A 27847-nucleotide genomic window follows, 5' to 3' on the forward strand; every position below is an offset into this window, starting at 1 on the left:
GGCCTTCAATTTCAGTAATGCTAAGGGGGAAAAAAATGTCATATGTAATTTGCTTTGAAAAACCACTTCCAAAAACGGAGAATAATTGTATCCATTTTGTTTTGTGAAGCATTACTTTTTCAACAAATGCCTTGTTTTTTCAAACGACAACTGCAAAAAAGATGCACAAGGTCAAAAAAAGTTAATGTTTTATATGATCAATATTTATTTAAAATTACACTGTATTATAGATTATTTTTAATAATTATTGAGCATTTTAATTTAACTTTAAGTGGAATGTTTAGTGTCTACAACTGTTTCAAAAAGTTCCTTGTAGGACACTTATAACAAGCTGATAAAGTAATATAAAGTAAACAAGCTTTAGCAATACATTGTAGACTGATTGTGTGCAGAGAAACAAGTAGTAATACTTTTTAGTGTACTCGCAAAATAACACAAAAACGAGTTTGTACTTGCAGCTGTTTCACATATCCTAAGGGTTTTATTTAAAAATGGATCATTTTACGTCATTAGTGATCATTTTGATTACATGTGTAGTTATTAGCATTGCTGTCTATATTCCTCTTAAACAATGCATGCATTTCCTGTGATCCGTTCAGTGCTAAAGCACACAAAGAAAGTGGGTGGCTTGTTATATTACAAATGATGTACAGCAATATTATTGTTTCAAAAGAGAACACCACAATCACAAAAATAAGTAAGTCTTACCCGTAGGACCAACAAGCATGTGCACTTTCTTGAAAACACATAATGACTAGCTATTTTTATTAGGCTATATCCTGGGAATTATTACTGTGCTTTTTGTATAATAGGTTAAGAACTTTTTAAATGATACACTTTGGTCGTAACAAACACCTCTCTAATACCTCTCATTCATGGGATTGCAGTGCAGGCACAGATTTTACACAGAAACTTAACTAGAAAGCCTGCACATTTTATACCTCATACAACATTCAACAGAAATAACTGAGCTTTCAGCACGAGCCTGCAATCACCACTGCGCATTTAAACTACAAATGACTTAGAATATAGATACAAAGTGAACATGTATCACAAGTTATAATGTAGAATAAGATCTTCTGATGATCCTGGATCAACATTATTGTCCAAAAAATATAGACTTAGTCCAGTCACTATCTCTAAGCCCAACCCTACCCATAATTTATTCTTAAAATCAGTGGGAAATGATAGCTGATTAACAAGGGTGTAGAAGCACCTAACCCTGATTGTAAGCCTAAAACAGATGATATTTCCTGAAAAGTTTTATCTAAATTCTGATTGGTTGATTGGAGTGTTTTTCCAGGATCAACAAGGATATTGGTCCAGGAACATGTTGTACTTGGTCAAATCACGCTCACTGTAGAATAAACTGGGTTTACATGTAATATATGAAATGTTGCTTTATTGAACATTTGTTTTTTAATGGAGTATGATTTACTTCATGACACCTCACGTAAACTATATGTGGAAAATTTGTTTCTGATTTTAAACTAACATATGACAGAAAACAAGAACATAGTATTTAGAATACTAATAATACAGTGGTTTGACAGACTTGTATTGGCTAAATTCATTTGAATGTTCTAGATAGTGTTATCAGCAGCTAAACTTGCTTTTGTGGAGAGATTTACGTTTTCTGCACATTGTATGTCTCTGATTGTGATGTGAAATTATTTATTGTTGGATGTATGTATGGTGAATCTTTTTGCACATTATAGACTATTCATTTTGAAACATCATTAAAGGTTTTTAACAAGTGAAGATGGAGTTGAACTTTTGTAATAATAATCCCTTTGTAGTAGGACACAATATATTAAAGGCAGTATAAGGGTAGATGTTAAAAAACATATTAGTGTGTCTTCAAGATGATTATGCAAGTTTATAAATAATGTCAAGTTTGTGGAAACAAACAGTAAGAGTAAGTGCACCGGCTTACAAAAAAAAAAAAAAAAAAAAGATAAGATAATTAACCATTAAGATAATTGCTGCACATTTACATATATACCATGATAATAATACGTCATAAAGCACATAATAAAAATATTTACTCCATACATTTAACATTCAGCAAAGCTAATACACATCTGAATACATTAAGGCAGGTTGGTGAACGTAGCAACAATGCGTACAATCAAGACAACTGTTATCTGAATGGGTAACATTTTCACAAGCTAAAAAAGACAATATACAGCTCAACTTTAAAAACAATTAGAGAATAAATACATTTCAGCTGTAACCATATGTTAGAAAGTTCACAGTCCTCAATTCCCCCAATTCAATTTATAATTTATGAATTTAGATGTATAATTAAAACACCAAATAACAGAGCACAAATGTCGGCAAACATACTCCATCAAGTAAAATATATACAGTAAGCATATATTCACAAACACACTTAGCAACAATAAGACAAGATAACATTTCTACCAAACAAGAAACTTTACAGTATAGTGCTCCAGATGTGTGCACTGCAAAAGGATTCTTAAACAGGCCATTTTCAAAACCGTCTTATTCATTATAATACTCATAATCAATATGATTAATCATCTTCATATATATATATTTTTTTACTTTATAAGTACTCTTTGTACTAAGACTGATTGTTTTCCTGTATTTTCCAATAAAACTTTTACATAATCAATAAATCATAATGATTTATTTAATCGAAACATTTAAACAGTTTATAATGAATAAAACAACTTGAAAATACCTGTTATTCAAGAACAATACTTTGTACACCCTGTATAAATATAACAATATAACAGGGCCAGTGCACTGTGCAACATGTTGCCTTGAAATATATGATTTATAAAAAAAAAAAAAAGATTATGAATATGCATTTATGAATATGAAAATACTTTTAATTGTTAGCTGTTGTTTGTGGAGAATCCAAAATGAGGTCTCTGTTTCTTATAAGGCAATTAGCTTTGTTTAACATTTATACATCTATGCAATCTCAACTTTCAAGCCAAGCAGACAATATGTCTCAACTGACAAACAATGGAGTGAAAAATACAAATTATGGATAGAATATAGAATAGAGGAAACTAAAGAACATGGTTTGTGCTTCTGCATTGTGATAAAAAATAGAGAGCATTTTCGTATCAGCATCAATTTGAAAGCTTGTTTCAGTAATGTGTCGAAAAAACAATATGTTTGAACCATATTATAACTTCAACACATTTTTTATGAATTGGCATGTAATTGAAAATTTTCAATGAATTTAATCTTTTAGAGCATGGTTCTTCAAACCTGGCCTATGTGTCCTTTAACTACAATCTACAAAGAAACACCTAAACAAGCCCATCAAATTAGTCAGGATTACTGAAAAACTACAGGCCCATGTGTTTAATCAGGGTAAAGTGAACCTCAATGGAGGACCTTTGTTAAGAGGTTTCTTGAAAGACAAAGAGAGGAATGAGATGAAATGTAAAGCTTGATTTTCAGACAGATGACACACTGTTGTGGGACTCAGTTAAGGGCAGCTCCTTAGGGCTGGACTTCTCTAAAACCGAGATTTGTGTGACTGTGCTGCTCTCAGTAAAGAGGGTTCGTCTTCTCTTACTGTATCTCAAATAATTTTGTGTCTGCCACTTCCACAGTCTCTTCTTCACTTCTGCTTGTACCTGAAAACAGAAACAAATGTATGTGCATTGTTGAAAGCGGGATGCATTTGCTGTTTTACACATACAATACCAGTCAAATGTTTAGATTAGATTTGGTAATGTTCTTGAAAGTCTCGCTTATGCTTACCAAGCCTGCATTTGTTTGATGAAAAATAATGTACAACAGTAATATTAAAAAATACTTTTACAATCGATAAAATAATGTTTTCTATTTTAATACATTTTACAATGTCATGTTTTCCTCTGATGGCAAAGCTGATTATACTCGAGTCTTCAATAGCACACTGTTTTAATAAACTGTAACTGTAACTGAAGTATAGCAGAATTCTTTCAGAAACATTATACAAATCTTAATTATTCCAAACTTTTGACCATTAGATTATTTATTTATTATTAGGAAACACTAGTGGCTTACCTCTCCATTGAGAAAACAGTACAAAAGAGCCACAACAAAACCCTGAGATGTACAGAAACACAGTATAACAGTCAGTCACTGGGTACATTACAGTACATCTCAATTCAGTCAAACATCAACTAGTTGACAATAATACTTTACAGACATATACTGTATAATACATTTACTCAATGTGTAGTATAGTTACTGTACATATTTTAAATATGACACAAATTATCATTTATAATCTGAGATATCAAAATATTGCTCATCAGACGCTGTACACACAGATGCTGTGCTGTACACACCTGAAAGGGACCCAGGCCGAGTTCAAGAAAGTGGCGAGCGTTTTCTCCTGTGTTCTCTGGCAGGAAGGCAAAAACCATGTAGTGCATGCCAAACAGAGGAATCAGGAAGAGGGTAGACTTGGCCAGTCTCCTACAAGTATGCATAAAGTTGAAAACAATGAAAGTACATTTTGGAGGGAGCAAGCTTTTTCATTGAGCAACTGTGATGGCTGTAAATTAACACAGCATGCTGCGTGTGGGAGTAAATCAATTTCGACATGGCAATGATCCATTACTTCAGTAGCATGTGCGCAGATCTTCAAGTATTTGCTAATTGTCTACAGTATGAGTCAAAGATGAGTTTTGAGTGTGCTTTTTATTCCTTACATGAAGTGGTTGGTCTCACTTCCACCAATTCCTGGAGACTTCAGCTTCTGCACAAGAATCCGGATCACATTTATGAAGATGAGGAAATTGATCTACAGATCAAAAAAATAAAAGAAGGTGTTTCTGTATAATAAATGAAGGCAAAAGCTTTACTAAACACTACACCTCAACATACTGTGTTTTCAAATATTCAGAAAGAAACAATCAAAATGACTAGGGCAAAAGAAAAAGTAAGTATTTAAGAGCATTAGAGACTGTCCTACATAACTTTTTAGCTTTACTTTCAGATGTTAGAAAATGTTATTTTGATTTTGCACAATTCTGGCACATAAAAAAAAAAAAAAATTATACTGTATTCTACTGCAGCCAGGTTTTCCATTATTTTCCAGATGTGGTCTTATATTAAATCAGCCGTATTTTACCAGGAGAGACCCTGTGATTGGTCCTTTGATAATCCACCAAAAGTAAGCAACATCTGTGTCATCCCAGCACCTGCAACATTCACATGAGCTCAAGATTATTTCGAAGAAGACCAGCACTTTCGCAAACGGCACTGAAATTTATTTTTCAGTATTTATCACTATACATCAAATATCAGTATCAAACACTAGTTTAAAGGGTTAAGATCAATCTAGACTTACCCTCTGTTATCAAAAAAATTCCTTGCTAGAACCCAGATGGTCAGTATTAGTGTCGGTAGACCTACAGGACACAGACAGCCAAACTAAATGAATCAAATTTCATCAAACTGTTAAACATGTCTGTTACTATGCTGACACAGAATCAAGAAAAGGTTTCATATATTCATATCTAATACTGCGATTTCCTATAAAAATCCATGTTTAGGGGAAAAAAAGTTTATTTTCCATTTCATGCCTACAGGTGTCACCAATGGAACATAAAACATAATACAGGCCACGATTACCTAAACTCACAATATAATCACAATATTACTACTTTTATACGTAAAAAGATCACAATTATTAGAATTTTTTGAGTAAATTAGTAATATATCATCACATTATATATCATATACCAATATGTTCCTAAGTATCTTCTATAGTGCCCACACTTACCCCAGCCAATAAGTATGTACCACCAGTAATACTTCTTTTGTGAGACAAAAGTTAGAGCTAGAAGAGTCTGTAGATACATCCCCTCAACCAGCAGCCAAAAGTAGTTAGCCAGGATACTGAACTGAAAGAAAGCCACCACCGCCTTGCAAGAGGTCTGAAGAGGAAAACATTCAGAATTCAGTATTAGTGCTATAATTGCTCTGTCAAGAGGTAATATGTTCCTAGAATACATATCTTTTAACAGAAGATATAAAACATACTGTCTGAGTGGCAATTGCCACAGCATGGAGCAAATTTTAAGACCTACGCATTGCAAATGAAAGTATGATATTGTTGCAGTGCTCAGACATTTAATTTTAGGGTAGCTGAATTAATAGCGCTGATAAGAAACAGCACAAATAGCATCACAGAGAAGTTTAAAGAAGAGTGTTAGCTATGTAAGAAGTATTTTTTCGTACTTCAAAGGTGTTTGTGAGTTCTAGCAGAGGCAGATCTTGAAAAGTGTGCCTTTAAGGCACCGGTGAGTCAGATGATACTGACAGGGGCAGAAGAGAGGATGCAGAAAATATGAAGCTAGTGTCACTGTGCTGACAGAAACTGGCGTAAAGCTTAGACACTTATTTTCTGTTCCAGATAGATGCTGCAGCATCATACATTGTGAGCTAATATGTTCACTGACCACAAGACTGATTGGGAACATGAGCCTTGACATGTTGAATAGCATGCATTAGATTATCCGTTGGAATGACGTCTATAAAAACAAATTTAGCATGAGCTTGTGACAGCTGGTGAGTCTCACTGTTGACATGAAGCAGTGGTCCAGATTGTCATCGCCAAAGAGAACTGCATCTTTGATGAAGATCGCACTGGCTCGCAGGATGAAGGAGGCAAAGAGATTAATGTGAATGTAGTTTCTTGTGCAGTGGAACTTCCTGTTTTGGGCAGAGTCAAACAGATTGCCAAATGGTCACATACCTCTCAGTGATTCATTTATAAAATGTGTTTGGTTGCATGAGCTTTGTGAGGATTCTTGATGTACCTGAAGGCTGTGAACACAAAGATGGCAGAGATGAGGGAAATCAGAGAGGTAGCGTAACCCGCAGTGTACACCTGCCTGAAAGTGGAGTAATATGTGGTCTGGAGCATAGGAAGAAATTAAAGAAAAAAAAAAAGGAAAAGTTATAGAATTAGTTATTTTATCAAGAGATATAACAGAGAAACAGCAATTATTTTCAATTTGAAAAAAAAAAAAAAAAGATTATCCACAGGCTTGCCGGATCTTTGGTTCCTAGTATAATTCTAAACCTGCAAAGTTCATGAATCATTTATGAGAGTATAAGGCTAGATACCATAAGGTCTGAAATTTCATGGATCTTATATCAGATTTTTATTTTTATTTTAACCAATGATAGTGTGCAGCAAAATAAATAAACAAATTTATATTAAATAATACAATTTCTTCATTCCGTTGCTTGTTATTTGTGCCACAACCTCTAGTGCAGTAAATGAGAAATTCCCAAAAACCAAGATTCTCTGAGGATATGTACAGAATTGTGTGTGGTAAAGTTTTCACCTCAGTTTCTGATTCCACATCCTCCACAACCTCACAAGCGTTCTGATAGGATGGGTAGACTTTGGTCCAGCCACTCTTGGTGCAATTCCTAATTATGAAACCTGTATTAAAATAATGTTGAACATAATGATCAGCATTCAACGTTTTACAGGTTACATTTTGACACATCATTTTGCAAAGAGACTTGTAAAACACCAGATAGCAACAGCTGCTCATTACATTGCTTGTAACAGATATGTCTAGAACTTTTCTTTGTAATTAGTCAAAAAAAATGTAACGTTTCATTAGTTCTAGATTTTATGCCACATTGTGAAATGATATATGAAGCTACTGTTTCAGCTCCATAACTTCACATTTTACTCTCTGCTACAGTGATGCACAGTAACTCTCAGTAACATTTGACTGTAAAAGGATTATATTTGTATTAGTCTGCTTATGCCTTTTTTACATTTCATGAAATATTGATAAAGCATTTGGATAGCGAGCTCAGATGAATCAAACCAATCAGCTTTATATATATAATAAATAGTTCTTAAAATAAGCAGCATCACATTCTATTAAATCAGGAGTTGATGTATTGAGGCCACCAGCCACTAAGGGACACAGCTAACTTGGTCAACCTGATGAATCTGATTCTGCTAAGTCCTTGAAGAGGGTTGTAGAAATGCACAGTCATCCATGATTAGTTTGTTCTGTGAGTAGAGTGTCTAATTACAAAGTAGTTACTGAGATAAAGTGAGATAAAATGTAAACCCAAAGGGTTAGTCCAGTGAGGTGATTGATTACTAATAGAGTATGTGAGCATTCACTATATATATATATATATATATATATATATATATATATATATATATATATATATATATATATATATATATATATATATATATATATTTTATTTTTTGCCTTTTTAAATGTTTAACCTGCAAGGTATTTAATGAAGTGTGTTGTATTTAATCTCTAAATACTGTACAATTCAATGTGGTACTTTTTTATATAATTTGCATTTATTTCTATTAACATTTTTGGGAAACTACATGAGGAAGACTCCAAGGGAAGAGATTGAAGTACACTTTGTGTCACATCTATCTAGATTTTTGTTCATGTCTCATGATTTCAGTTCATGAAGAGAATCATGTCTTTGGTTTCAGTCATGTATTGTTTCCTGTTTCATGTTTTGAGATTTTTGTTTGTCATGTGGTTACCTAATAGTCTTGACAGTGTTTCCTTGTCACATATTGAACTATGTTAAGCTGTCCCATGTTAATGTTAATATTGCTATCTAGAATTTGGCTCATATGCATGTTTGTTGGATCTGTATCATTGTAAATAACTGCACTTGGGTGCTCTATGCCTTCATCAACATCTGCTTCCCGCCAGCTTCATTACACTACAATTCTAAAAATCCTAAATTAAAATATGATCTTAATATGATTAACATCAAATTTTAAATCTAGTCACTCTTAAAAATGTTTTACAAAAAAAAAGCAAAAGGTATGATGAGGAATGATGGAAAAACTAGCCTAAAAATAAGCTCAGACTTCTGAATGCATTTGAGTGGTATACTTCATTTGGACTATTCCTTAGTTAACTCTGTAAGGCTTGATATCACAGCTAACCTATAACCTCCTGTCTCCTCACCTACACTTATCTTGGCCATTCTGCAAGCCTTCTAAGTAGGTGGTTCAGTGCTAGCTTGCCAGTAGGAATTCATTCCACCCGCTGTTTCTAGCATTACCATAAAGCACAGTTCATCATGTACTATAAGTCTATTTCCCTGAAGCCACAGTGGGGGAAGACAGAGTAGTGAGGACCTGACCGCTGCTGCTTTCTTTGTTGGAGATGTCAGGCATTGGTCTAAAGGGATTGAAGAGATGGAGCAACCAGCGCTAACAGCCACTGCTATAATGCCTGCTTTAACCTGCTTTGATTTTTAATATTTGTATTATTTTCTTGGCACATTTTCAGCAAGATTTGGAAGAGAGCGATGTAGATATCTGCAGGTCCATTGCGTACTTGCGTATTCATAGAGGTGTGTGGGGGATGGAAGAACAGCATGATGCAGATAGCAGTTGTGTCATCATGAGTGTGTTGATTTTTCTTAGCCTCCACAACCTTTCTATTGATTTCTAAAAAGGCCTGGAGCAGATATGCCGGGTTCATCATTTTAAAATGTTTTTCAATGCCAATGTGCGTAACTTATGTCTATCTCCTACTTCCTATGGTGGACTGAAAAATAAACCCCCAAATTTATTACAGCCAAATTTTGGATTGCACATAGAGAAATACATTAATTGAAAGTAAATAAATAAAGATGTTATAAAAGTATACATTTTTATAAATAAACATTTGTCAGTTTACCATACTTATAATATTTTCTCCAGCCAAAATGTTACTTAAAGCTAGATAAGTATATATATATATATATATATATATATATATATATATATATATATATATATATATATATTACTGTTAGTCAATTTCAATTCGTTTGCTTATTAAAAGTAATAACTACTTCAACAGAATAGGCATCATATTTTGTTATGTACTAACAAATAAAAATAAAATAAACACCAGAAAAATTTATAAAACCCAGAATCATATTGTGCTCCAAACATCAACACTCTCAAAATGCTATTTAAACTAAATGTTTCTATTAATTTTCTTCTATGGTGAGTGTTATTTGCTTTAAGAAAAACTAAATGTTTAACCTATAATTTCCTATTAGACTAATATAAAAATGCACTTTATATAAATGTCATAGCCATTTCATAAACACAATAAAGTTAATAATGATAATTTTATTGTCCTCAGGGTAGCTCTGCCCACCCTGAAATCTCACTGGCCCAAAATCCTGCTCCTCATAACTAAAATAACCCATCCAGCATACTGGGAATAGTGGTGATTGTCACATCATTCAGCAGCTTTGCGGTCAGGATGGTAAAATTGCTTGACATTTCTCATCTTGTGACCGATTAGGAACTCTGATATTTAATATACAGTAGGTTAAATTTGCTACCAATTTCCCGCAGACAACATTTATAAGCAATCATGAGTACAATTTTCTTGCACTCATGATAGAAAGACATTGAGAAATAAACAAATTCACTCAGTTTCCCTTAGCAACTGTTAAATTTAGTTAACATGATATCCAGATATTCAGAGCTCCAGCTATGAATTTACGGAACACTCATGATGTTTCTCTGTGTGTGTTTGTCTTGACACTTTTATTGCCCTGGGTTGGTGTGTCAGAGAAGACTGTTAAACAGTTTGTGTTTCCAATCGCTGTGCCTGAGTGCACGCAAGAGACCAGCCAAAGGGTGAGATCTGGCACTGAACGTGCTGTAAAAGATGAAACTGTGTGTTTTTGGCAGTGGTTTAAAATGACATTATGTTGACTGCTTCTCAGGGTTCTCATAATATTGTCTATGTGGTCAGAAACCACCAAAACACAATTTTATTCAGTCAGTAAATTCAGTCTTCAAAATGAGATTTAAAAAAAAAAAAACATTTCTCATTGATATTTGATAACAGGGACAAAAATATAATAATAATAAAGATAAACATAAAGATAAAAAGGTGCATAGGATAGCAGTAGCTTACCATGATTAATCACAAAGAACTGTAACACTTCGGGACAGGAGATGTTGATAACCTGTCCGACCTCTGCCCTGTACCAGCACAAAAAATCATCCCACTCGGTACGACACCCTGAGATACACGAAAACAAATAAATAACTATTAAACAGACACATCAAATATTACCTTAAAACTGTTCTGGAAGATATTTGAGTTATTATGTGAAATCTAATTAGATAGATACAGTAGCTTTAGATAGCTAGATAGAAAATGGATGGCTGGATGGATAGATAGATGGTCTTCTGCCAGACTGACAGGAACAGATGCACAGAAAAGCAGATGATGGACATTAACATGGCAAGAGAGAGTGAAGGAGGGCATAGACACTCACGCACAGAATTGATAAAAAGGTTTAGATAAGCTACAGTCTTCACGGGTGAGCATCTGTTTGAGGAATATAAGAGAACTGTGGAAACTGAAGCTGGATGGATAACGAAGACTTTGAGCGTAATGAGAGCCACAGGGATCATATCTGGTCATGACTACATATGACTGCGACGTCTAAGCAACAGATATTATTTCTGCTGCTTGCATATCTATATCCTCAGTATATTATACGCATGAGGACACACTGTTGTTATTAACTAAAACTGTACCTATTAAAAATTGTTTCCATTATTTCATACAAAGCAGAAATAATATAAATATAATTATTAGATTAAAAAAACAGCAACTTATATTTGAAATGTTGCCTTGGCAACTAACTGAAATATAATACATTTAATTACTTAAATCAATGAAACAAAAACTGACTTAAAAATAAATTAGCTAAATATAAATATTTACATTTTTCAGAATTTATTTGCTTAATGAAAAGTTTGAAACAAAACAAAACTATGAAAACAAACAAAACACTACTAATTTTAAATATTAATAAATTCTAATGTATTAAATAAATAATACTGACATAGCCCTAACAATGACACCTAAATAGGTATTTAATTGATGAACAGATTCATCCTCACTAAAAACTGTGGCTGAAATCCAGCAGGTCCACAATAATGTTAATAAAAATTCTTGACAGAACTAAAGCCTGCTTCAGCTTTTCAAAGCATTTTCTGATATAAACCAACTCTGTCTCTTACTCTCTTACAACTACTTTTCTCTCGTTACCATATTCTCACTTTATGCATATAACAATAATAATAATGTTAATAAAATGATTTATTCATTAATCACATCTAAGTAGACCACAACAACACTTGACATTAACCCCAGCCTTTCCAGTAATGGAGAAATATTTGAGAGAGAGATAAGAGTAGTATGTGTTAATGGGGTGTTGTCCAATGCATTGTTGTCTTCGACTGGAACCCCACAGGGTTGTGTTGTGTCCCCTCTCTTGTTTTCTTTATTTACTGATAATTGTCAGAGTGTTTTTGAGGGGAGACACATTATTACATTTGCAGATGATTCTGTGATCGTGTCTCTCTTCACTGAGTCAGATTGGAGTCATGGTCCGTTGGTAGATCATTTTATCCAATGGTGTGATGCTGCATTTTTTTTTAAACATTAAGCTTTTGATTGAATCTATCTTAAATTCTTTTATTATTTATCAACAATAAAGTTGAGTAAGTAAGACTCGTCATATAGAAAGAGCTGGAAAAGTATATGAGAACAAGTGTGAAACTCTCCGGCACACAGACATTTATGGAAGCTTGGGCTGGTCCCTACAGGAACGAGACAAACTTTGAATTCCTGATGCTACCTCATTAATGTAAGCATTATCAAAGCACTAGTGAGAAAAAAAAAAAAAAAAGCTATGCATACGTTTTTTATGGTCAAGCCATCTGACTGCCTGTGTAGTCTTTGACAGGACAAGCAGAGATTTATCAGATATGATTCAAGAAATATAAACATTTTACTTAGACTTTTTGAGTACAATTGTAAAATTATTCTGTTTTTTTTTTTTTTTTTAAGCGCATCTTCAATATATATGTTGCAGAATGTTCTAGGCACCTATACTGTATATCTGAAGCTCTAACAGCTATGGATTGGATACATAAATGCCATCAATGTAACTGAATCAGTCTTAACCCTGTGGCAGAAACTGCAAGTTAATCGCACACATAATTCAACCAAATTCTTTCAAACTGCTTTAGGCTTAGAACTAGAAGCTCTCAGTAGTTCATTTCACTGAAATACAACTAAATGGCTGTGCCTCTTATGTGTATTCAATCACATAACCTTAATGCATTATACTAATATGATATTATGTATTGATCCTGATATGAAATATGTTATTTTCCCTGAACTCTCATAATCATAACTAATTATCAGAAATATTTCAGTTTTTTTCTGTCTTTTATTCTCTTGCTCCATTATCTTTTATAACTGCATTTGTTTTTGTTTTGTTTTTGTTTTTTTGTTTTTATTATAAATTATGTATTAGGTTACTACAAATATGTACCAGCTTGCCATGATCTATCCCCAAACATCTAATTCACCACTTAAACCCTAATGATAATACCCTAAAACAACAAAGCAGTTAAAAATATTCCAACATTTCCAGTCCTGCTTGTTCACTGCCAGTTGAAGATAGATATTGCAGTTACAGTTTTATTGTTATGACCATTCTGAAATTAGTATATAAAAAAACAAACAATCAAAACATATTCCCAATTGCTTTCAACAGCTTGACAGAATGTTCATGAACATGGCCTTCTATATGATATTGATAACATAAATACCCATTTTATTTTCACCTTAGACAATGATGCCTCTCCCAGCGAGATGCATTGTGTAAAGGGGCATACAAGGGCAAGATGTAAAAGCTATCAGGATGAATATAATCTAAGGGCTCCTCTATCACTTCCAGTAGATCTTGATATGTTATAAATAACAGAATTGTGGTAATTGATAATTTTTTTTTATTGCTTAATCTGTTGAGGGGCAGAAAGGTCCACACAATGGATGATAAATGTGAAATCTGATTATCAATGATATTACAGTTACCTGAGCTGGTCTTTCTATTTAGATTTTCTCAAAACAATTTTCATAGTATAATTTTCTCATTATATTTATTATATCCTATTATTCTCCATAGACAGTAAATTCATGCAGGGAAACATGCTATACTGAACACCCACCTGATTGGCTGACCATTAAGAAGTGGTCATAAGTCCTGGTATCATTCTTTCCTCTCTAACTTAGTGTCAAGCCTATGCTGGTCTGTAATACATCAAAAGAGGGGCATGGCGCCTGCCCTCCTCCCCTCCGAAAGATCAGTGTTAATTAAAGTCTATGTGGATCAACAAGCAGAGCAACGTGGGTTTCCATTAAGAACTCAAGGGCAGCACTTACACCTGCACTGATTCCCGGTACGGACTTGTAAAAACCTCAGTATGTCTAAACCACATTTGCCAATGCTCTAAAAAGTCAGTCAAGGTGGAAACGAGACACCATAAAGCCATTCTAGTCCAAGGAGGACTAATGCCTGGAGAATGCTCTACGTTAGCATTATCATTTATCTCAATCCCAGCTCAGTTTTTCAGCCAGCTTGCTTTAAGGCACTCACCTGAGGCAGGAATGTGATAAATGGCTCTGTAAAGTTAAAGGAAATTATGTCTCGACAATGCTAATTGGCTGATGGCACATCAAGAAAGTGCACAGTCTGGCAGGAGACAGGTAAAATATCCACAATGTCCATTCTACACTTTTTATAGCCCTCTAAAACAAGTTGGAAACTAAAGAAATAGTAATAAAAAAGTTATTTAAATATTTGTATGAAAATTAATTAATTTATCTAATCAGAATACACAGTTCCCTTTCAGTCGGTCACTCTCGACGCCACGTCGGTGACCGACGAATATGGGATGTCGCTTCGATAGACCAATCTACTTCGAGTGTAAACTAAATGAGCCAATGCACATTGGCATGCAATTATTGCATCCAGCTGCCGCTGATCACTGCAAGAGCATAAGAAGGCAGCAGGTGCAATGCATTCCAGCTTTTCGCTTCGGAGCCCAGCATTAGTATAACTCTGCTCAACTGTGTCTGGTTACCTTCAGACCGGCATTATCGGCGACGCAGTCAAGAACTTGGCCCAGAAAGTCTCGGCTGCCCAGAAGCAGACTGAGGTGATCCGACACATCCTGCCCCGGTGGGCAGCTGCTGCCTCCACCCATCCGCCGGCCGCAGTGCCCCAGCCTGCTTTTCACTGAGGGCAGCCCCCTGCATCCGCGCCCGCTCACGTGCCGGATCTGCAGCAGCCTCCAAGTGGTGCCGTGGAGCTGGGCGCAGGCAGGCTGCCCCACCCGTCCCGGCCCCTGTCAAACTTGGCGGTGAGCAGAAGAGCAAGAGGCCCCAGGACGGGTGACCCAGAGAGAGGTTGCTGCTTTCTGGGGGATGGTGAAGGCACCTCTCCCTCCCCTGGAGGAGGGCCAGGCGGAGCATCAGGAAATCTCGACAGGAGAGCAGTTTTCTCCCTCTCTGGGTCCCAGGAGGCCACGGAGAGTTGCGGATGGCCAAGCACCGGACCTCACTCATCCTCCTCCTTCGCCAGATGGCAGCAGTGGGCGGTTCGAGAGCGTCAACAAAGGCCCTACTCACACTTGCACACTCCGGCCTGCTCACAAGCTGCCCAAGTTGGGCTGTGGTTCCGCTGGTCCCGCTTGTATGGTTTTTAAGCACCTGGTCAGCGCTACTCAGCCCGTCTCGCTGGCTTCTGCAAACCATTAGCCTTGGCTATGCGATTCAGATCGACCGGCATCCCCCCAAGCTCTGCAGTGTCCACTTCACTACAGTGAAAGCGTCCGATACCCCAGTCTTGCGGGAAGAGATCGCAGTCTTACTAGTGAAGGACGCGATAGAGCCGGTCCCTCCAGACGATATGAGGATGGGGTTTTACAGCCCATACTTCATTGTACCCAAGAAAGGCGGCGGGTTATGATCAATCTTGGATCTGCGAGTTTTGAATCGGGCCCTCCATCGGCTACCATTCAGAATGTTGACACAGAAACACATTTTTGGGTGCGTCCGTCCCCAAGATTGGTTTGCAGCGATCGACCTGAAGGACGTGTACTTTCATGTGTCCATCCTTCTGCGCCACAGACCTTTTCTGCGGTTTGCGTTCGAAGGACTGGCATATCAGTACAAGGTCCGGACCTGTGTGCTGTCTCGGTCTCCCCGTGTCTTCACGAAAGTCACAGAGGCAGCTCTCGTTCCTCTCAGAGAGCAGGGTGTTTGCATTCTCAACTACTTAGATGATTGGCTGATACTAGCACAGTCTCGAGATCAGTTGTGTGAGCAAAGGGATGTGGTGATTCCGGCACCTTAGCCTGTTGGGCCTTCAGGTCAGCTGGGAAAAGAGCAAACTCTCGCTGTGGAAGAGGATCTCTTTTCTCGATATGGAGTTGGATTTGTTCGAACAGACAGCACGCCTCACAGGGGAACGTGCGTGGTTGGTGCTAGCCTGCTTGAATACGTTCAAGAGCAGGACAGCGGTCCCACTGAAACTCTTTCAGAGGCTCATGGGGCATATGGCAGCCGTGGCGGCACTTACACCGCTCTGCCTATTACATGAGACCACTCCATCACTGGCTTTATGGCAGAGTCCCGACGTGGCCGTGGAAGCATGGCACTCACTGGGTCCAAGTTACACCAGCCTGTTGCCAAACCCTCACTTCGTGGTCAGATCTTGCAATTCTCTGGGCAGGGGTGCCCCTAGAGCAGATCTCCAGGCATGCTGTGGTTTACATGGATGCCTCCACCACCGGCTGGGGGGCCACGTACAACGGGCATGCAGTCTCAGGGGTTTGGACGGGCCCACAGCTGCAGTGGCACATCAATTGCCTAGAGTTGTTAGCAGTGAGCCTTCCCGCACAGACACTGTACAAAGTCCGGGAGGATGAGGAGCAAGTCTTTCTAGTAGCGCCGTATTGGCCCACGAGGACCTGGTTCCCCAAACTAGTGCTCCTTGCGACAGCCCCTCCTTGGCCAATTCCTCTGATAAAGGATCTATTGACTCAGAGATGGGGCACCATTTGGCACCCACGTACAGACTTTTGGAAACTCCATGTCTGCTCCCTGGATGGGACGCGGAGGTTCTAGGTGACCTACCCCAAGGGGTAGCAAACACCATCACTTTCACAAGAGCACTGTCTACGAGACACGCTTATGCCTTGAAGTGGAACCCGTTTGTCGAGTTGTGTTCTTCTTGCCAAGAAGACGCCCGAAGATGTCCGATTGCGGTCGTGCTGTCCTTTCTGCAGCAAGGGCTGGAGTGAAGGCTGTCTCCCTCCACCCTCAAAGTCCAGGTTGCTGCTATTGCTGCGTTTCATGACCCCGTGAATATGAAGTCTTTGGGTAAGCATGACCTCATCATCAGGTTCCTTAGAGGGGCCAGGAGGTTAAATCCATCCCGGCCCCCTGTATACCCTCTTGGGATCTGTCTCTAGTGCTTAAATCTCTACAGCAGGGCCCATTCAAGCCTTTACATTCAGTTGAGCTAAAGTTTATTTCTTTGAAAACTATGCTCCTGCTTGCACTGGCCTCCATCAAGAGGGTAGGGGACCTGCATGCATTTTTCGATTGACAATTCGTGCCTAGAGTTCGGGCTGGCTGACTCTCAGTTAATCCTGAGGCCAACGGCCTGGCTACGTGCCCAAAGTTCCCACTACACCCTTCAAAGACCAAGTGGTGAACCTGCAAGCGCTGCCCTGGAGGAGGCAGACCCAGCCCTGGCTTTGCTTTGTCCCGTCCAAGCATTAAGGTGCTACGTAGCCCTGACACAAAGCTTCAGGACCTCAAACCAGCTCTTTGTTTGTTACGGAGGCCAGCAGAGGGGGAGTGCCGTCTCTAAGCAGAGGATGGCCCACTGGATTGTGGATGACATAACCCTGGCTTATCAGGCTCAGGATGTGCCCTGCCCATTCAGGTTGCGAGCTCACTCAACTAGAAGTGTTGCATCCTCTTGGGCGCTGACTCGTGGCGCCTCGCCGACAGATATTTGTAGAGCTGCGGGCTGGGCGACCCCTAACACATTCTATAGCCTTCATGTAGAGCCGGTATCCTCCTGTGTTCTCACATCAAACGGGTAGTGGCACTGAGAAGCCCCGGTTAGTGTCGGCTTGCTTAAACTGCTCCAGAGTGTCCGTACTGTAGACCCTGTTGAGATCCTCCATCACCCTAAGCAGCTGGACGCGGCAGAACGTCCGACGCCAGGCCTTCATGATGTATCCATGAGAACCATGGAAGGGTGGGTTCCATATTGAGACCTGAGCGGTACTCGTATGTGAATAGTCCACGGTATAGCCTTAGAGCCTGTGTTTTCCCGGCAGACTTCTGCCTTCCCAAGAGGGTTTTTAATCACCTCAAATTTCTCTGTATACTCCTAAACGGATGCTATATGTGTATTTGCCTCCGAGACCTTCTTCCGGAAGGATGGGGCTTCCGCAGCGTCCCGGTTCCAAGCAGACCGGGTACGTTCTCCCAGTGTTATCCAATCTCACCCAGTGAGGTAGTGCTTTGACAACGGTGAGTGGAGCTACTTGTTCTACACCTAATAGGGCGCAGGTGAGCCCTTGCACAAGGCACTGGAAGGGGCAGCACCCATGGTGCTTTGATAGGGATCCCATATTCGTCGGTCACCGATGTGGCGTTGAAAGTGACCGACTGAAAGGGAACGTCTCGGTTACGTATGGTAACCACGTCCAGTCGCCATGGTTGCTGTACCGCCGCTGAGCTGCCAGGTCCCCGGAAAACTGGAATGCATTGCACCTGCTGCCTTCTTATATTCACGCAGTGATCAGCAGCAGCTGGACGCAATAATTGCATGCCAATGTGCATTGGCTCGTTTAGTTTACACTCGAAGTAGATTGGTTTATCAAAGCGATATCCCATATTCGTCGGTAACCGACGTGGCATCTCCGTTCCCTCCTTCAGGGAACGAGGGTTACCGTACGTAACCGAGACGATATGTTGAATGACCATCAACGGAAAATATACTTTTTTACACTTTTAAGTGAAATTAAGATGTGACAAAAGCAATGTTTGGTATAAGGCTGCATTTATGTGAAATACAATAAAAATAATCATACTGAATTATTATTACTTTTTTCCATTTGAATATATTTTAAAATGTAAAATGTTTTTCCTGTGATGGCAAAGCCATTAATAGTCTTCTGTATCACATAATTCTACAGAAATCATTCCAATTTGCTGATTCGGTGCTCAGCTCTTGTCAGTTATAATCAATCATTCTTAATAGCTTATAGGACACTCATTATGTTTTGTATTCTAAATTTTTGAATGGTGTTTTCTCAACTAACTAGAATTAAAATATATATTTGTTTCATCAACATTTGTCATGCCCACAGAGGCTGCTTTCTCAGTTGTACCCTTTTACTTGCAGGTATGAGCAGTGCTTCATTTGTAAATTGCAAGGTCCCGGAACAAAGCGGGATAACGGATCCAGCATGTGAATAGAAGAGGGAGAGCTAACTGAGCATTCATGCAATCACATTGGTGGACTAGTTTAAGTTACTGAGCGCACATCTGTTGCTTTTATTAGAGTTCCTACGATTATGAAAAACCTGGAAAAGCCATGCAATTTTAAAACCGCAATTTCCAGGTCTGGAAAAGTTTTTGGAAAAGTCATAGTTCATTTCACAAATCTATGTAGATTTATATTTAATCAGGTCCTGAATTTTGGTGGGGGACTATGTGTATATCGCATCGTTTTCCTTATTACCGCAGCTTTCTGTGCGATCACAGGCAAAGCGTGCATGTACAAAGCCACCTCAGTAGTGTCATATTGAGTTTTTCGTCGTGGTTTGTTGAGCTTAAGCGACCAAATACGCACAGAATTTCATTATAATAGATTTTTCTATTAATTTGCTACATTACAAAGACAGATCCAATTTATGGCCAATTTGTGGTCATAAAAATTACAGGGACGACATTTCCCTATGCAGGAGCATCGATTTTCAGTGTAATTTATAACCCATTGTATAAGTTTAAACTCTGCTAAATACAGTTTAAATGCCAACAGTGACTAATGATAATGAAACTCTGCTCAAAGTCTACACAATCACTAAAAACATACAAATACAACATGCAGCTAATATGCAGAATTATAAGGGTTTAAGTGCAATAAGTTACTGTCAAATCCTTCCAGAGTTTGAAGGCAGCTTCGCTGAAAAGACTGTCATTTATGTTTAATAAACCAATCTGAATATTAAACAGCAATGAATATGCATGTGCTTAAGCCTTACTGCTGCTGTGATGTGTGTTTAAGATTTGAGAGCACTTGGGTGTCCAAACCTGTCTATAGAAATAATTTCATTAGCTTACTAAGGGTGGTGCAGAGGTCAACATTGAATTCATGGAAAACAATATAATACTCTGGGGAAGTCTTCAAGGAAGTCCATTTGGAACAACTCAAATGTAAACAAAGTAGTGAAAAGGCCTCAGCTAATGTTGGAATAACTGCCTTTGATCTCTTAAACCTCTACACATGATTGCATCATTTAAATACCTTGCCTGACCTGGCTTATATAGGAAAGTATAACGCATAAAACTGTAAACCTAGTTTTTCAGCCTGCTAGTCAATCAGAAATACTCCCAGTATGCAAATCATGTTAATCAGTGCGTCATTTATATAAAAAAAAAAAAAAAAAAAAAAAAGCCTATTGCCAATCAGTAAATGGGTAGACATTAAAGTCGCAAAGAGATGTAAAGTAGTAAGGATTATAATAGATCAGATGGGAGAGCTCACCAGTGATATTGTTGCTGTTGCGGGCCTCTTGTCTTTGAGTGTGAATGCATTGCTCTCGAGCCTTCATATGCTCAGCCACCACATCACATTCTGGATGGATCATTTCCACCTGATGGTGTTTAAAAAAAATGTATGAGGCAAATGAAAGTACAAACTGCAGCACATATTATGAACCTGCATAAAAATGCTGAGCCCATTAGAAAAAGCTGATTAAAGAGCAATTTCACAATGTCAGTCACTTGCCATTAAGTCAAATTTAAAATCAGGAAAATTCTGACATTTCAAATATTATTTGCTAACAGCTTGAACATTCATTTAACTAGATTTGCATTCCACAGAAAAAAAGATCACATGTGGTTTGGAAAGATAAAAGGGTGCAGAATAGTTGTTTTGAGGGTTAACAGATTCAAAATACACAGTTTATCTATTTATCATACTGAGACTTAGAAACATCTCGTCGAGAAATCCCAGCCACACCACAAAATTAGTCTGTAAAATCTCAGAAGGTCAAGGTCAGTTTATTTATATAGCACATTTAAAAACTGCTAGAGTATGTCAAAGCGCTGTACATATACAAATTAAAGTAAATATAGAGATTAAGAGAATGAAAAGAAATGACTCAAAACACAATCAATACGAAAACACATTAACAAACACAAACATACATTTCATCCAAATGCCAAGGAATACAGATTAGTCTTCAGGCGGGATTCAAAAACAGGAAGGGAAGCCACAGATAAGCTGTAAGCCTTTCCAAAGACTAGGACCGGCTACAGAAAAAGCAAGACCCAGGTATATGCAAGAAGAGTTTTTCAGAGGATCTGAGGGAGCGAGAAGATTGCTGATAGAAGCAGCCACTGAACCAATTTGAGTCTCTCTTGCCATCATTTACTATAATTAAAGGGACAGTAAGTAGGAATTACTCCCATCTAGTGGTGAAATTGTATTTTGCATTCAAACTAATTTTGCTCTCCAGCGCCTCGCTTTTTCAAATGCGCGTTGCATCTACGGTAGGCGATATGTACCAAAAAGCTTTGACAGGATGTCTTCTAATAGCACTTCATCGAGTTTTCCTTCAGGTAAACAGGTGTGTTATTTCAAACAAACTGCAACATGACAACTAACAAACGAATGTTACAGTATGAATTACTGACTGTGGAAAACATGAAATATTGTAATTAGTAGTTATGTCTTCTTTATTCGTTATATTTTCTGAATTATATGCATTGTTAGATATAAAAAAAAAAATATTATAATATAGATTGTAACACTGACTTACCTGTCGAGAAGAAAACTGGCCACTTCAGTGTCTCTTTTGAAATCTTTATCAAGCATTAGCTCTTTCCACCTAGAAAAAGCTTCCCCGACATTAACTCTTGTTTTCTGTAATCTACGGTCACTTTTCCTTTTACGTTCTATTTTTGACTGTTTTGGCGACTATGTTTTCTTCTCCTGTGGCGCGGCATATGTATGGTCCATAATAAGACTGCAATCCAGACTTTTAAACTTGCCGGTGCAGTTTCAAGCGCCTCTCACTGCTCTGCACCTGCGTTTCTGGCTCTGACCGAAAACGCGCTGTGGAAACGCGTTGGCTTAGTACTTTTTGTCCCTCTCTGCTATTATAGTTTTGCAAGAAGCCTCCGTCGACCTACCCATCCCATGTATATAAAGATAATAAATTCTTCATTTACAAGGATTAGTTTAAACATTGGCATAGGTATTTGTACACCATTGAGGGCATATTTATGAATAAAAATATTGATTTTAGATAATAAAATACCTAAAAAGTTACTTATTGTCCCTTTAAATGTATTAGAGATAGAAATAGCAGTAAAGAGAGAATAAACATATAATAAAATGTGTGGGATGCTGTCTCATCGACAACATAAAAAGGGAAAGTTGCTTCTGTTTCACCTCTTTGCTGCATAAAAAGACCTGTAATGGCTGCCCACTTATTCCTGAGAGGGTATGAGAGAGAGTCAGAGGTGGGTGACTGCTAATGATCCGATTGAGCCTGAGGTTACGGTGGAACGAGTACAGATTCAGAACTTCCTGAAACAGACCTGCGTACTTCCTAAGGAAAACAAAAATGGTGAATCATGACAATACCAGAAAAAAAGGTGAATTGTTGTATTTATTGTAGAGGAACGCATCAGGGGACTGTGTGTCGTATCGTGTAAATCGAATCAATAGTATGACGTCAGCATGGAAATCAAGGATAAACATTCCAGCTATGTTGATTATTATTCATCCAGTGGTGAAGGACGCGTTTATGTCCACTTCACTGAGCTAACAGGCAGAATTGAATGTTCTTGCTATATAAGCTGATGCAGTTAGTGAGAACGCCTATGTGAATGTGTTTACGGCTGTTTGTGTTTAGAAGAGTTTGCGTGTTTGCGTGTTTGCTTGTCTATTTGCTTACGAGTGCTTGTTAGTGCTTGTGTTCTCTCCAAATTCAAAACCAGAACAGATGGTTGCACTGTTGGTTTCGGTGACCTCTGTCGTCTGCTGGCAGGTGAGATAAGAGAGCAGGGACTGGGGATGAGTTAGGGAAGTTTTCTCAGGGTTAGATGCAGTGCATTTGTACAACAAAAGAAAAGAACAAACATGTCTTGCATATCTCTCTCACAAACATGTCTTGAATATCTCAAGCTGAATCTTCAGGGTGGACAACTGATTTCAAATACCTAGCCTAAAACACCCATCTGATGAAGCTTAAAAACATTAATAACTTAAAAAATAATAGCTGGGTGCTGTTAACCTGCCATATTTTAAAGAATGTTATTGATTGACACTTTGAATGGACTCACAGGGAAAATATCCATGGCTGTGCATGAATCTGTGCACCACCAAAACACTGCTGTGGTAATATTTCCGCCGATTATATTATAGCCATTTTTTTATATGATTACAAAATTTAAGTTAAAGTAATCCATTTGACTTCTGCTAAATATGAGTAATTAGAAGGCAGAGCGAACGTACATTCAAAGTGTCCCAATTGGTCACAAGATATATGAGAGTCAATGGAGTTTGATGTTATTAGCATCAAACCTGGTGGCTGGTTTTTAGTGTTGTGATTGAGATTTTACCGTTATGTCGTAAAGGAACCTTTCATATGGCTATGCAGTTTTTGGAATGCAGTATGGAATTTTTATAGAGCTGATAGAGGTAAACAAAACAATTACTCCGAAATGAACTGAATATGACACAATTTTTGGCGAAACAAAATGGTTACAGAATTCGATTTGTTCAGATCTATTGCTCAGATACAACCTGACAATTATCATTTGAATGTATACAATTTAAAATGACATTTTCCATTTGCATTCGATCAAAATATGATTTGTATAAAAATTTTACTTGGTAAAACTGGACTTTTAGTAGTTAGGGAATAAAATGCTGATTTGAACTGAACTGTTTAGTCAATTCTCTCCTAAGAGCTCATTTTATTTTAAAACAGATGCACATTGTGTCCAAGTTTGCTTTTTTTTTTCTATTTGTGAGTATCTATAAAGAGTATGCATATTCAAAAGATTGATGGAGATTCGCGTGGAAAAATCTGAAAAGACAAACTGCTGCGGTTATTTAAAAATGTTACACCGCTGAATGCTAATAACCTATTTTCTTATATTTACATTGCATGCAATCAGCATATTAAACCCAACCAGAGACTACAAATCTTCCTGGAGTTTTCTCAAGCCAAGGCCAAGGCTCAAATTGGACATATAGAAACTGTGAGCGGAATAGAGATGAGAAAAGACATCGATGCATCACTCCAACAAATTTAATTTGAGTGACAGACCTTAGAGTTACATTCATAGTCCCCAGGAAGGGTCAGAGAGAAGAGAAGTGCAGAAAGAGAGAAAACAAAAGTAGGTGTATCCTACCAGCACTGGTGACACACCTGGGCAATAAAGCACTTGGATTCAATTAAACAATCCACAGGATTTGAATGCTCCCATGTGGCACTAAAGGTCCCCAAAAGGTCAAGTCTCCTATCTCAGCAAAACCAATTATGGCACATCTGCTAATAAAGGGTGTCCAAGGCCACTTCCATTTCTCTCCACACAAATTTGTACTATAAAATGTATCATTGGCGCAAGAATGGGTCAGCAGTGTGCTAAATAATCCATTGGCTACATATCTAAATATCTCAAACAGACAAGTAAATAGACACCTGTTGTCTTTAATCACTCTAACCTGAAATGCTCTAGTGACCTGCTCAGAAAAGTTAGGACAAATAAAGAAGAAAAATAAGATAAGAATCCTGTTATTAGTCAGATAGCAGATAGCATCCAGTGGCCCTTAGGAAGAAGCTCACAAACACATGTCACATGGATTCATTATTATAGGAAATGAACCTCCATTCAGGAAAGGAACGCCATATCATTAGAGTGAGTTCCAAACAACAACTACATTTAATTACAACATTGATTTGTGCTCTTTTTGTGGAGCCTGTGCTCCTCAGAAATTGGAATGATGATCCACCTTTGCATTTGCTTAACACAAAGGCTTGGTAAACCTGGATAGAGTTTGCATTGGAGGCTAATTAGTTACATGAATTGCACGCTTATTTTCATGACCGGAACCTAATTTTGTCGCTCAGGTTATAACATGACAGTGTAGCTGTACTGGAAATGGTCATCAAAACATCATTAAAAGAAGGCCGGGATCTCAGGTCAGTACCGCTAATCAAATCAACTTCTGTGACACATCAGCACATTAAATATAGCACTGGACCGATCCCTAGAGGACACTGTGGCAATCAAACGGCACTGATTATACTTCCTGTACATCATTAGCTCAGTATGATGCCTTTTAAGATATATATATTATCTTTATATTTATTCTCTCTCTAAAAACATCTCACCTGGAGGCAGTGCAATTATGAACACTTTTAACTACGATTTGTCACCCAAACAGGCACAGCATACACTATATATTTTGTCAAAGTCAGTGGTGCAGTGCAATGCCTTTTAAAATAAATATGTAAATCTCCCTCAAGAAAATCTCACCTGAATCTGGAAAAGTATTCAAAATGCACTTTGATGTCATGGCCATTATAAAACACTTTTAACTTGTAAGATGTGTCATTCAAACAGCAAATATATCTCAAGGAAATTTCACCTGATTCTGAAAGCAAATGCTATTTGCCATGAAATGCATCATGAAGTCGACATATTGTTTTGCTTTCATAAGCTATACTCAATTTTAACCAGTATTTGTAATTATTTCATAGTTATATATGCAGTGTAACAAATCAATCCATGGGCATGGTTTACAACTAGCCTAACATTTTTTTTTTTTTTTTTATGTCAGGGACATAATAACACTGTTAACCTTTATCATTCCACTCTTTACATGTGAAATATTTATATATTTTTTCCCCATCCTACTGCCCACAACAGTGGCCACTGGCTACACTGCAAATGATCAGACTGCAAATACTTTTCTTAAGAAAATCATAACACTTGTGAAGAAAAAAACATGAAAATAATAATGTTTAAATAATAGAATTTCACGTAGATAACTTACTGCTCTCCATGTGCTCTGCTGAATCCCCAAACTCAGTAAGACAGCGACCAGTCTTACAGTTGACCAGGTTTTGAAGAGAAACATAATTAAGACTCCAGTATAATAGGAGAGAATGAGGCTTGTTAGTGTCTAACCGAATAACCCTCGAGCCTCTGTTAGATCTTTGGCTGTTTTCCAGAAGTCTCGATGTCTCCAAACATACTGCTCGCTGCCGTGCGGCACAAATGTCCTACATAATGTCGTATGAAGCTCGTAATATTCGTAATTGAATCTTCTTTCTCATAAAAACCTGTCGCTGTGGGTTCCCAGCACAGTCTGGGCAGGAGAGTGGCGCGCGCCGCGCGGAGAAATGAAGGCACGGTGCCGGTGCGCCTCCCCTTTACGCGCAAAACGCCATTGTCCTTCACTCATTAGATAAACTCTGATTTCAGTTCATGTGATTATTAAAACTTTTTTTTTGAGTAATCAAACCAAATATCCAAACTGGTCGCGAGAGAATGGGACGCCAAGCGAAGATACTTACAGTTATCATGAACTCCTGAAATACAGCTATTATTGAAATAGTAAAATATTATTGTTTATATTAAATATATTTAATTTTGCAATATACTTATGATTTCCCAGCTCTTACCCACCTATCATAGGCTATTGTTGCTAAACTGTACAGACATTAATGTTAACATTTTGTTTTGAGGACTTTATAAAAAATAAAAAAAAGGTGGAGAAAAGCCTGTGCATACTGAAAGGCCTGTGCATAATTTATTTATTTATTTATTTATTTATTTTTAAACAATCCTTAGGACCCATTTCTAAATAAGTCAACTGTTTCGAAACTTCACACAGTTCTGCTTACTCTCTTTCTTGGCACAGCAGAAATTTACTTCCAGAATCTATTAAAACTTCTAAAACACTTATTTAAAATGATCTAAATTCATGAGCAGTATAAAGAGTGTCCAAGTGATAGCACAAATGCATAACAAAACCTCAGGTTGGAGATGTTTTTGTATTTTGAGGAGGAACAAGAAAGATATGAGATAAGCCCCTCACCTCATCTCAATAATTGGTCAGTTAATTATAAAATATCATATTGTGATAAATTATGCATGCCTCTCACAGCTGTAATGATGATTACCAATGTATTTTCCCTCTGTATCTAAATTATATTTCTTTTCAGTTATCAGGTTGTAACGATGACTGACTCGACATGGGATCCATTTGCAAGCTTTTATTAGAACACTCGTAGTCGTACAGGCGAAGGGTCAGGATCAGCAAACACAGTATAATAGAGATATCAGAATCGTAGTCAATACCAAGCAGTGGGTCGGGGTAACCAGCAAGTATCACAGTCCGTATAACAATCTGGGTTCAAAGGCAGGCAGCAAAGGTTCTAGGATCGATAAACAACAAGGGTTGGCAACAGGATAGCAAGACAGGGTAGAACGCTCAGAAATGTTAGCCGTGGCAGAAACAAGACTTCGCCATGAGGTGACGCCAAGGTCTGGCTTATATGGCAGTCTCTGATATGGAACACCTGGCCGGTGATCAGTCCAAGGTACGGGGCTGTTGGGTAATGTAGTGCGTATCAGTGTAAGTGAGTGTTTGGATGCCTGTA

General features: G+C 37.7%; 1 protein-coding gene across 1 annotated transcript; it reads right to left on the minus strand.

Annotated features, from left to right (window-relative positions):
- Positions 1 to 2876: 2876 nt before the first annotated feature.
- On the minus strand, positions 2877 to 26562 carry ghrhrb (growth hormone releasing hormone receptor b). Its single transcript, XM_026213540.1, has 13 exons — positions 26236 to 26562; positions 20701 to 20809; positions 10950 to 11057; positions 7344 to 7444; positions 6810 to 6907; positions 6570 to 6702; positions 5771 to 5924; positions 5336 to 5396; positions 5117 to 5186; positions 4695 to 4786; positions 4329 to 4458; positions 4042 to 4083; positions 2877 to 3626 (listed from the first exon to the last, which is right to left on the minus strand). Exons 1-13 carry the CDS (start codon positions 26317 to 26319, stop codon positions 3444 to 3446), a joined length of 1365 nt encoding a protein of 454 aa, XP_026069325.1. The 5' UTR covers positions 26320 to 26562; the 3' UTR covers positions 2877 to 3443.
- Positions 26563 to 27847: the final 1285 nt, after the last annotated feature.

This window comes from Carassius auratus, chromosome 31, assembly GCF_003368295.1.
Source record: "Carassius auratus strain Wakin chromosome 31, ASM336829v1, whole genome shotgun sequence".
Taxonomy (NCBI): domain Eukaryota; kingdom Metazoa; phylum Chordata; class Actinopteri; order Cypriniformes; family Cyprinidae; genus Carassius; species Carassius auratus.